At 43.0% G+C, this 12,739-nt stretch overlaps 1 protein-coding gene across 3 annotated transcripts; it reads left to right on the top strand.

Moving 5' to 3' along the window:
- Nucleotides 1–821: 821 nt before the first annotated feature.
- On the top strand, nucleotides 822–12,443 carry cebpg (CCAAT enhancer binding protein gamma). Of its 3 annotated transcripts, none has more exons than XM_080759255.1 (4): nucleotides 822–965; nucleotides 3,309–3,660; nucleotides 8,783–9,234; nucleotides 9,372–12,443. In XM_080759255.1, the coding sequence occupies exons 2-3, from the start codon at nucleotides 3,478–3,480 to the stop codon at nucleotides 9,167–9,169; spliced, it is 570 nt and encodes a 189-aa protein (XP_080615381.1). In that variant the 5' UTR covers nucleotides 822–965; nucleotides 3,309–3,477; the 3' UTR covers nucleotides 9,170–9,234; nucleotides 9,372–12,443. The 3 variants fall into 3 exon arrangements, with proteins under 3 accessions (XP_080615381.1, XP_080615382.1, XP_080615383.1); XM_080759256.1 differs by having other exon boundaries at nucleotides 8,783–9,236; nucleotides 9,459–12,443; XM_080759257.1 differs by having other exon boundaries at nucleotides 832–965; nucleotides 3,316–3,660.
- Nucleotides 12,444–12,739: the final 296 nt, after the last annotated feature.

Raw genomic sequence — 12,739 nt, 5'->3', positions numbered from 1 at the left:
AAGCAAGTCAGTGGTCACCACCTAATAGCAAATTGCATATATATAAATACTATGGGTAACGATACCCATGTACTTCCTTAATGTCAACGAAGTCCACACCCACAACCTCAGAGGGAGTTCAACAAACCATGTGCAATCCAGATTCGTCACAAAAATGTGGAACGCCCTACCAACAGTCATTAAGATGTGAATCCCTTGACTCCTTCAAAACCGCTCTCAAAGGGCACCTACGGACGGCTGCAATTCGAAACTGGCCCCCTTAAAATCTGAATCCCCCACCCACCCCTTTTCCCCTCACTGTACAGTATATGACATGTTTTTTCCCCCTTTTTACCTCTTTTATGATGATTTCCTGTTTTTGCCTATATATAAGTGTATAATATTTGTACGTCTCTAAATGTTATGATGAATTGAAAACGGTGGACCCTCTTGTAAACAAGTGTAATGCTTTAAAAAGTTTATGGTGTCGTCCACTCACAGTTAACAGTTTTTGTATTGAGTTGTACTTGAAATGTACTGTAATTCTGCAAACTGTTAATAAATACTTCAATCAATCAATCAATCAATCAATCAATCAATCAATATTTAGGCGATGAAGTCACTCACATCACTGACTGTAAACTCATGACATATATTTCCATATTACATAAACAAGCCCAGCTCCAAAAACGTTACCTTCCTATTGGCCCGTGTAACTGTCTGTCACACAGGGAATTGCATCACTCTCGTCAGCCGGGCTCTCTGACTGGCTGATCGTGGTCGAGGTCCGCTTTGATTGGCTGACGCCGGATCATTGTCCTTACATGGTAACAGAGATTTCGCAATACCAGGCAGCCAGCAGCACACCTCTCTCTCTCTCTCTCTGTGCGTCTCTAAACAAAAACATCTGAACTCCACCGAAAAGGAGACCGATTAAACTTTATAAACTTTGATGGAAGACTAATTTAACAGTCGCCCTCTTGAAGGTAAGTCCGTATATGTTGTATGTATTTGAATGAACAATTCTCTGTCGGCCAAAAGAGAAAGAAGAGCTGGAGTTAGCTTGTTAGCAACCACGGCTAACTGTCCAACAAGGGGGAAATAATAAGTGTGGTGAACTAACTCGTACATAATAACGACGAATCACATCAATAGAATGGCGTTAGTGTTGCGTGTGTTATCGAGGGTGTCTCAGTAAAACGGCGGTGTTGTTGACGCGCGTCTTGTTTATTATTGTGTAACGTTACATGTTATGACACAACGCAGAGTGAGTGACAGCATGTACACTGTATACTGTACAGCACATTCATAACGAACACAACAAGTTGTTTTCTGCCCAAACTCCACCAGCTTGATGTGAATTGAATGGACTGGTGGGTGATGGATGGATGGTTATAAATAATCCTGAATCAATATCTCCCCGACCAGAACTATATGGTTCTGCTTACATTACAAGGCTGCATGACTATGGAGTTCCCCTCTCTCCTCTCTACCCCCCTCTCTCTAAACACAAAGGGAGGTATGTGTGATGATGCAATCCACAGGCAATCGTTCTGGAGGAGAGGAGAGCTGCCTAATGCCTGCTGCTTGTTGGTGCGTTTATCTGACGACACACAGTGACGCGAGGACCAATCACAACCGAGGCAGCTAATTGGCAATCTTCAATAGAATAATACTTAATAATTAATGTAACTCGGAGGACACCCTCAGAGTTACAATTTATTGGGGGTAGTAGTAGTGTTGTGGTGTGTGTGTGTGTGTGTGTGTGTCCAATCCTTTCCAGCTCATTTTATTTCTGCCTGCTAGCATCTTTATATATTTATATCTTTGGTAGTTTTACTTTTAGTTTTAATTCTGCTTTTATTTGGGTGGTGGCAGGGGGGGCACGGTGGCACAGTCGGTAGCTCTGTCGCCTCACCGCTAGAAGATCCTGGGTTAGATTCCCGCTGGGGACGCCACGGGTGCCGGTGGGCGCGCTCCCCCCCTCGCCCACACCCCAGGCGGGGTTGGCGAAAGGACCCCCCTGTGTGGAGCCTGCATACTTTCCCTGTGTCCCCTAGGGTACCCTCACAGGCTCTCCCGGGTCCCCCAGCGTAGGCACCCCCACATGCCCCCCCCGTGTCCCCCAGGGTAGGCACCCCCAAATTCCCCCCCCCCCGTGACCCCCAGCGTAGGCACCCCCACATGTCCCCCAGGGTAGGCACCCCCAAATCCCCCCCCCCCCCCCCCCCCCCAATGACCCCCAGGGTAGGAATACCCTCACAAAAAACATGCAGTAATCCTGGTCTCCAAAGTCTAAACTACCTCCTCCTGGCCAGCCGGGGCGCCTGATGGAGGGGAAAGGAACTGGTCGGAATAACGTGTTCCTTCCACGCACTACGTCCGGCCGGGGAAACTCTCCCTTGTCAGGATTGCATTAGATAATTGACACTAGGTGAAAAAATGCATGAGTTGCAAGATCGTGGGATCAAAATAAATGAATCGGGCACTAGAAGATTTTGACCTAAAATTAGATTATTATGATTTAGTTAGGATTATATTCTAATCGTTTTTCTACCCATTTCCATCATCAGCTGTGTAGAATAGAGCAGATCTGTCTGTGAGTGACGCGTTGTGACCTTGCTGAACTGCTATTTTGGAAGCTGGTGAAGAGAGGCAATACAACACTAACAGCAGCACTGAATACTGACACCATGTGATGACGGCCTCAAGTTCCTCATTGCAGGAAACCCCAATGAACCCAAAACATTCATCCATTTAAGAAGATGGGATATTTTGTGATCTTTGTTCTGGGTTGCACAATATAGGCTACAGTACATATTGGCACAATGATGATGGGAGGATTGCAAGTTTGCAACTATCGATTTGTTTGATGACTGCTTGTTTGATTAATCAAGATGCATCCTATATTGGCATTGGCTAATGGGCGAGCGGGTGTACCACGGCCATATCACTATGACCCAGACAAATAACTGTAAACTAAGTTGATACGCCCATATATACAGTAGGGACCACAGCCACCTCACTATGGCTCAGATATAACTATGAACAAACACCATATGTCCATATATATTAGGCAGAGCCAGACATAACCATAAAGACACACACACACACACACAGAGGCATATTTAAATATATGAAGATTTGGTTATCCACAGCCACCAAACTACTTTGCCGCCACAGCATGCACACTACAGCGTTTTCAATCCCCGTTGTGCGGCTGCCTGTCTTAAATTTACGCAGAATAAAAAGTGAGTATGCAACGCCGCGGCACTTTTCTGATCTGTTGGTGTAAACGTGGCCTTAAATACTGTTTCTCACCTCACCAGATTCCAGAATCTGTCGTCCCTACGGGAGATCTGAATAGGAGGATCTCCCACCAAATCAACCCCCAGCCGTCACACCACCATCAGCTTGGGACAGCTCGGCCCCCCCGCCCGCCCACCCACCCCGGTTCCATAGGGTTGGTCCATCAGTCACACGTCGGATTGGATCCAAATGAGCAGGTCGTCGCAGCCGCAGCCTAAACAACACGCCAACCCGTCGGAGTACAACGGTGTGAGTGTCATCCAGACCCACGTCATCCACGCAGCCGAAGCCCCGCCCCCTGGCGCCACTGCCGTCGTCCAGACTGCTGCGTCGTCCTCTCTTCACCCTACGTTGATCGGAGGCCTACAGCAGGTGAGGCCACTGTGTAGTATTATATTATGGTTGATCGGAAGGCCTACAGCAGGTGAGGCCACTGTAGTAGTAGTATTATGGTTGATCGGAGGCCTACAGCAGGTGAGGCCACTGTGTAGTATTATATTATGGTTGTTTCCATTACAGATTCTGGTCTTGTCATCTTTTTTAAATATTTAAAATTATTTTAGTCTGCTCATTAGTTGTCCTTGAATTTGTTGTTGTTGTTGTTGTTAGAATTTGAGGAATTCATTCAAGTCTCTAGCCTGGCCCAGCCGCCGGGATTTCTGGTATAGAGGGGTGGGTGCCGCCGGATCATGGCGTTGGATAATATTGGTTCATGATCTGAGTGTTGTGAAAGTAATACAAATGTTCATGGTCAAATCAACAATTCATTCAAGTTTTATTTATTCTCGAAAGAGTAATCAAACTCATTTTCAGTGTCGTCGAGTAATACAATCACAATACATCAGAAGATCAGGAAAAGAAAAACAGAATGAATTACATAGGTTTACAAATAAAAAGCGGAGACACATTTCAAAACGATCTAAAAACAGTTACATATTGTGGGGGTCTGTGTGCTCACCAAGGTTTTAAAACGGCTCAAGGGTACCAGTGTGGTCAATTTTAATGTTTGTAGGTCATTCCATGTATTAGGGCCACAGAAGCTATTAAAGGCAGATCCACCAAGTTCAGAGTTCAGGAAAGATGAGATGTATTTAGGACAATCTCCAAGTATGGCTTTATACAAGAACAGGTGCCAATGTGGTTCTCGTCTCTCTGTCAGGGAGGGCCATCCAAATGTGACCATGTAGTTTATAAATGGTATATACCCATCCCCCCCCTTCCTCCACCTTTCTCCACTGTACTCGGAGGCATCATATCTTCTACAATAGTATATAGTAAAAACTGCACTTTTACAACCTTTCTGATAATTTCCCATGTAAGGTGATGGCTGACAAATACGATACGATTGATTGTTTTTGTGGTCATACTGTTGGTGTACTCTGTTAAACTTGTGGCCGAAACCTGGGCTCACATTTTCGTTAAAAAAAAAAAGAATTACTGGTAGTGTTTCCTCCCGTCTTGGTTGGCACCGATGGCACATTTCATTTTGCAGATACTTTTTGAAATACTTCTGTATAATGGACGTCAAGTAACCTTTTTTTCCTCACCGTTGGAGAATAATGAGAATGCACTTTCACCCTCATTTTCACTCTGTTTTTTCACTTCAAAGTAAACAGTGCACCGCAGTAGGAAATGGGGCATGTACTCTGACGAGCAAGACAAAAGAAATGCAGTCCGACTGGCTGTTGCATTTATTTCTGTTGTGATGGGCTTTTAGATCTATCCCTAATGTCCAAAGTTTATCATTGTTTGACAGACATTTGATCGTGATCCACTATTGTTTCTTCGCCCATCCTTACTTCAACATGATTAAAGGGATATTTCACTTTAACCCATTTAGACCCGAGGTCAAAAGTCTAAATATTTCTTCTAATTCATAACAGTTTTCTGAAAAACCTATCAGTGGTGTTCAAACTATTTCATGTGAAGGACCCCCAAACTTTTATAATTTGGCCGTGACCCCCATCTGAAAATATGCTGTTCCAGGGACACCCAAGAAGCAAAGATTTGAGTTAACAACGATTTTTCTAAAATAGCAGATCCACAAGCTCGTAGCACGGCACTCGGTGCCACACTATGAGCTTGTAGATCTGCTATTTTTCAATAGCTAAAGTATTAAGTATAACATAATGCTAGAAACGCCAAAGGGGTTCCCGTCCTGAATGGGTTAAAAAATAAACTTTTGGTAATTTTATCGTCTACTCAGGATTATGTGAACACCTGAGACAGTTTTTAAGTTGTTCGATTCAGTATTTAGATATTTGATATTCAATTTCCTATACAAACCCATTGTAACTTCAAAATCCATTTCAACCATGATAGATTCATCGAAAACATTCTCAACACCCGTCCTTTCTTCTGTTGACTGATATTGTCCTAATATGTGAGGGGCTGTTTTTTCATTTACTGTTTTCATTTATTTTTTTATTGTTTTGGAAAAGAACCTCCTCCAGGAATCAAACAATTACTGTATAAAAAATAAATGAAAAAACACTGCCCCCTCACGTATTGGAAGGACTATATCAATTTGCAGCCAGTGCTTTCTGGGGAAGCTTTCAAAGGAGTCAATAACTTGGAACATTTTTAAATAAAGTAATAAAAGTATACTACATTCAAGCTGTTTGTGTTGGGATATGGGCCAACATTTCAATAACGGTGCAACCCTAGTCTTAGAATAAAGAAGCATTTTGGGCCAACATTTCAATAACAGTGCAACCCTAGTTTTAGAATAGAGAAGCATTGCTTTTTTCAAATTCAAGAACTTTTTTCAGAATGGACAATTAAAAAAAATGCAGAATGAGATCTGCTGCAACTCTAGTTACAAGAGTGCATATGGTGAGATATGAAATGTAAGCTTGCCATAAACGCATCATAGATAAAACACTTTCCTGGGGGTCTTTGTGTGTAGTATGTGGTTTTAGAATTTAGCAGTGAGCCATGGACACTGGGCTCACTTCCTTCCTGGACTACAATTCCCATAATGCTTTGGTGCACTGGTACAGTCGCCCCTCAATTTTTTCCGCCTACCTCACGCCGACCGCTCGAGCGGCGGTTCTTGTATTCTTTATTTTGTTTTACTGAGAATAAGCTTAGAAATAAGTTTAGTTATAGTTTTACTGGGGTTAAGTTTAGCTATAGGGTTAGGTTTAGGCATAGTTTTTACTAAGGTTAAGGTTAGGTTTAATACCAGGCCGTGCAGTTCCGCCGGCTGTACGCCCGGGCAAGTTGGTAAAGGGGTGAGATGTTTGGTATTCGGCTGTCTTACTGAGACAACATTTAGTCCAGGAAGTAAGTGAGCCCAGTGTCCAACTGTCCATGACATCAGAGACACTGGGCTCACTGCGAAACTCTAAAATATCTAAAACCACATATTACACACAAAGACCCCCAGGAAAGTGTTCAAAAATCTTCTTAAATGTGATTAACATATTATTATTTTTGCAAAAAGGGTGGAGTGTTTAGTTGTCATCATTGACTGTTTTTAATCATATGTTCAAGTGAATAACAGACCTTGGGTTACCTTCGTAAGGGGAAAGGCCTGTCTGGGCATGATGCATTCAATGTAAACGCTCAATGCTTGTTTTTGTTTTTATCTCTGCATTTCGCTTTGTCTTGTTGGATCTTTAAACTTAAAGGATTTAGCTCTATCCAGTAACAGTTTGCGCTGCTCTGTAAAGATGTGGGTTACAGCTGTGAGCGATAAATGTTTCGTTTAGAAACCATGGACATAGTCCAATAAAAACACACCTTTTCACTGTGGTAAGTAAGAATCCATAAGATTAACTAAATGTTAACTAGCATCTTTTAGCTAGCCTGTCGTATAATGCTGAAATTCATGGCAGAAGTGGTAAAAATCTGAGTGTGTAAAATCAGCCTAAATCAACTGTAGATTTAGTCGACTAAAATCTTAGGATATTTAGTTGGCTGAAACTGGACTAACACTAAAATATTCCAGGTGACTAAAACTAAATGTAAACTATTCAAAAGACTATGACTGAAACTAAAATCAAAATGTGCTGCCAAAAACAACTCTGTGCTGCAGGGGGGCCTGTCAGCCACAGAGCTGGACATTCTTCTGTATTTGTTTCGGGTGCAGTACTTAGTTTAGACTAGTCATTGGTTAGACCAGTCATTAGTCCTACAACTACAACCTATCACAAACCCTCACCCTAAACCTAACCTCCCACGGGGCAGGACACCTAAACCTAACCTTAACCCATGTCTAACCAATGACTAGTCTAAACTAAGTATGCACCCCTTTTTGTTCGGTAAACATCATAAATAAAACCCCATTGCCTTTCAGTGTTACAATATGCACATATTTTAATTTCCTTTCACAAACCCTACCCATGAATAAATAAACATTACCATGTATGTTCATTTAGAAGGAATTCTAAAATCAGTGTAAAATCTCTTCACTGTATAAACTCCATGTATACTCCATGTAGCTCTATGCGTCTATGGAGTTTAAACTTTAGGGAAGAATGTCCAAGGTCAAGGGTTGATGATTGGTCTGTTCGTATTTGCAGGGGAGGACTTGGCGATAGGTCAGTTGTTTCCCCATGAGAAGAATAAATGCGTATAGGGGAAAAATGTGTGTGTTTGTTGACGTAATATATATATATATATATATCGACAATATATTACTAGGCCAATAAAGAAAAATCACACCCGTGTGAACCGAGTGGTGCAACTCCCCCCCCCCCCCCCCCCCTCTCTTTCTCATTAACAGTGCAACTGTCTCTCTCTCTGTTTCTGCATGGCAAAACAGTGCCCCCTACTGGTACTCATTCTGGTGCTCATTAACGTCACATAGGTTAACCACACATAGGTTAACCAACACGGACATTGCTGTTCCTTGGAGTGGTTGCACCACTCAGAAACTGTATACCAAATGTCCCACATGTTTGCTGCCGGACTATGGCGATAGGTCAGTTGTTCCCCCATGAGAAGAATAAATGTGTATAGGGGCAAAATGTGAGTGTTGACGTAAGAGTACATACAGTACAGTGTTGATTTTGTCGACTAATACTAAGACGAAAAATGTTCGCCGACTACCTTTTTTCACTGACAAAAACGAAATAAAAACTACCACTAAATATACTGTACATTTTGGCAACAAATAAAAACTAGACTCAAATGTCAGGAAGGGACTAGTGGACAAGAGATTTTACACTTGCTGAAAATAGGAATCTACAAGCTCAGAGCTTGTAGATTGGCTATTTTCAGCAAGTGTAAAATCGGTCATTACGACTGCATCAAGGCCCGCCAAAATAATTGTTAGTCTACTAAATCAACTGTAGATTTAGTCGACTAAAATCTTATGACATTTAGTCGACTGAAACTAGACTAAACACTAAAACATTCCGGGTGACTAAAACTAAACGAAAACCAAGAGACTATGGCTAAAACTAAAATGGAATTTTGCTGCCAAAAACAACACTGATCCAGTTCATCCAGTCATTCCTTATCCTCTCCGTTCTCCTCCTGGCAGGTGCCCCAGCTGGTGCCGGTTAACCCACCGCCGTTGGCTGACAGAGGAGGAGGAGGAGGGAAGATGAAGAAGCCCCACGCGGAGAAGGACAGTGACGAGTACCGTCAGCGCAGGGAGAGGAACAACCTGGCGGTAAAGAAGAGCCGCATGAGGTCCAAACAGAAAGCCCAAGACACTCAGGCCAGGGTCAACGAGCTCAAGGAGGAGAACGAGCGGCTGGAGGCCAAAATCAAACTCCTCAGCAAGGAACTGAGCGTGCTCAAAGACCTCTTCCTGGAACACGCCCACAACCTGGCCGAACACGCCCCCCAGCCACCTGGGGGCGGGCTCAACGATGGCTCCGGCCCCGCCTCCTCCAACAACAACAATAACAGCAATGGCCAATGATGAGCACAGAGTCGACGACAGCAGCAGTTTCTGATATGGGCCTCGCTCACACGCAAGACACCCTTGTGTCCTGTGTCTTCTGTGTGTCATGGCCGCCTCAATGCATTTCCAATGGGAGTCACATGGTTTCATGACACAACCTTGTTGCATGTGACTCCCATTGGAAATGCATTGAGGCGGCCATGACACACAGAAGACACAGCTTGAGCTCGCTGACCCTGGCCTGAGCTCGTTGACCCTGGCCTGAGTGTCCTGGGCTTTCTGTTGGTTTGGACCTCATGCGGCTCAGGTGTGAGTGAGGCCATGGTCAACAACGGCAACAACAATGGCCAACAAAGAAGTTAGCATTAATCAAAAACCTTATAATAAGGTTGTACTTGTGTTTGCTTTGCTGTTTGTTGTTGTTGCTGGATGGCTGACCTCACTATCATATATAAGTACTCCTTTTCCCTTTTCAGAAATCTACCCTCAATCATTATTTCTTTTTCTTTACTTTGTTTTTTTACTCTTTCTGTTTTCACATTTCCTCACAAATGATTCAGAATATTAACCTAGTAATGGACCGCACCATCTCTTTAAAATAGATGTCTGTGCAGTCCAAAAGCAAGCAGTTGATAATTCAAATGAAAAGGCACTGTGTTCCATTCAGTTCATGTGTAAATATTAAAGCTGTTTAGATGTTACAGGAGAGAGTGGATGTATCGTTATCATCACAGATGTTTGCTTCAATTTGACCCCCCTGCGCATCCTGAGGGTTCATCAATAAATTATGGCATCCAAGAAATGTTCCAGTGGAACCAGAGATGTAAAATTCTATAAATATAACTGGTGAGATGTGTATTTGAATGACTTTTCTAATTATTGTTAGTTCATTTTACAGGTGTCTTGTCTTTGCACCCAAAAAAAAGCTTTGATAAAAATTGTTTTATCACTTTCAGACTTAAGTATGTTCACTACATTTTTAGATGTTTTTTAACACATTAAGGGTAAAAACGTAGGAATTGTTTTCCACATTTTGATGTATACAATCTTTTCATGTATGTTGTATGTCCTAACCGAGCGGAATGAATCATGCTCTAAGCTCTTATGTAAAAGGGCGGACGAACGGTGCGTGTGAAGCAGAGATGTCTGCTGCATTTATCTCAACCTCACACACACACGCTCTCCCTCCAAGCCTGCGTCCTAGACCCAGACAGATGTTTGTGTTTGTGGATAAGGTGTGTGTGGTTTAGGAGGGCCCCCAGAGGCAGACACCGCAGGCTAATCTTGGCATTCGGCAGGTATTACAAGTAGAACTTTTCGTGGTGGCATCGAAACCACATCCTCGCTTCACGCTAATCCTCTGATTCAGCCAAAAACCCAGGAGGAGACAGACAGACAGACAGACAGACGGAGACAGTCATACTAACCCACTGTGCCACTGCTGTCCATGTATCTGTCTGTTTGCTAGACTTTTGTTTACCAAACGTGTAGCTGGACCAGTTGAAATGCATAGCCACTTTCTGGTCATGCCGTCACGGTGACCCTGTGTTCATTACTAACAAGAAAATGCCATAGCCATTTAGACCCCATGTACACACCACAGGGCTCTTAAGTCGTTTTTATTACCCCCTCAACACCACATCTCTTTGCCGAAAACAGCCTAGCGTTGTGAGGTTGTAGACTATTTTTGTTGAACGCTCGCCCCCAGAATGGGCAGAAGGGTTCATGTGGTTAATCGTGTTCTCTGCACGCACGCACACAGCCTATCAAAAGTCCCCTCCCCATTATATTATCCACTCACTCATCACTGAGGCGCTCTGGATTAAGAGTCTTGGATTTAGGGGCTAAAGAGTGAAATGTATATTTATACGTGTCTTCTCATCCCCTCCCACCTGGTCTTTTCCACATGGTCGGAGGCCCATTATGTTATCATTTTCTAAGCTGCATCTGTCTCGTTGGCCACGGTGCTATTTAACGGAGCACCGCCACCCCCGTACTGCGGCGGATAGATAGACGGGCTGAGACGTGACGACTTGTGTTCCTGTGTTTACCTGTTGCGGTGGCGTGTGTAGGCTCTGGTGATTACCTGCAGCCTCGCCAGGGCGAGGCGTGGTGCTGTTGGGATGGTCTGTGTAGGAGGGTTCAAATCCCACCGGGATGATGTCTGTGTCTGTTCAGACTGAGGAGTGACTCTAGACTTAAATGGGTTTTCGTTCCAATTAACCAAGGCTTTGTTCAGACTGCAGGCAAATCTGATCTTTATGACTCTCTGACTGTCTCATCACATTTGTGAGTTCAGAGTTCAGACATTGACTTGTCAACCTTTCTGCATTGGTTGCTGTGGTAGCAACATGCGTGTGCTTTGTCGTAGGGCAGGCGTCACTTGCAAAAAAAAAGGAGAGGTGCAAGTTCACAATTGAGCTTGTAGTGTCCGATTGTCCAGGCTGGAACACACCTTTTAGAAATCTAATTAGATTTTACTCGTATTTCAAACCACCTAGGAATGTGATTCAAATCTGATACCCATAAATCAACTTCTTTGCGTGTGTGCTCAGACTTGACCAATGTTACGATCTGCACAGGCCAACAATGAGATTTGACTGCCAGTCTGAACATGGCTTTAAATGTGAAAACTTGATGTAGGAGGTGCTCATAGCTTCTTTCTTTTTGTTGTGATCAAGTACAATTAAATAGCATTAGAAACCCTTGCCTAATAGTGATCACTGCTTCCAGGTAGCCTATTTATTCACTCATTAGCCGATGGAAATAATTAGTTTTTTTGTTATTGAATGGAATCCTATCTAGAGTCAGTCTCTGTTTGGAGTGGTGTACTTTGGACCTTCTCTAACAGACTTTCCTGGCAGTCTTGACAGCTTTCCAGCACACTTTCTTTCCACTAGGTTTTTCTATCCTTCATTTTCTTTTCTACTACTTCAGTGAAAAAGCAGCATGTTAGAAAGTTTGCATGTGGGGTACACTGTTGGAATGTTATACTCTAAAAGATCGGACATTGTACAAAAACAACATTGAAGGCATTTTGTCAAACATTATGCAGATTTGCAGCATCTTTTGTCAGAGAAAAATAAATCGCACAATTTGACATTAAGCCAAAATCAAATGTTATCCATAAAATGACATTGCAATAGCAACTTCCATGGATATAGGGCATATTTTTTGCTTTGGTATGAATGTTGCTGGGCAGCATTTCTCTCTTAGCTGTGACTTGCTTTTTTTTATAAGAGTATATTGGGGAAACGTGCATTGTAAATTAAAATTGAGTATAAAAGTTTAACTGCAGTCATTTGTTGTCATTCAGCATTGTCTTCCCTTTATAAAATGTAACATTTGAACTGTTCACACTGGGCTGTAGAAGAGAGTTCTGACCCTGTTCACACTGGGCTGTAGAAGAGAGTTCTGACCCGGTTCACACTGGGCTGTAGAAGAGAGTTCTGACCAAGTTCTGACCCGGTTCACACTGGGCTGTAGAAGAGAGTTCTGACCAAGTTCTGACCCTGTTCACACTGGGCTGTAGAGAGTTCTGACCCTGTTCACACTGGGCTGTAGAAGAGAGTTCTGACCCTGTTCACA

The sequence above is a fragment of the Protomyctophum bolini genome, assembly GCF_963924005.1.
Source record: "Protomyctophum bolini genome assembly, chromosome: 1".
In the NCBI taxonomy this organism is placed as follows: Eukaryota; Metazoa; Chordata; class Actinopteri; order Myctophiformes; family Myctophidae; genus Protomyctophum; species Protomyctophum bolini.
This window is presented reverse-complemented; position numbering and strand designations above follow the sequence as displayed.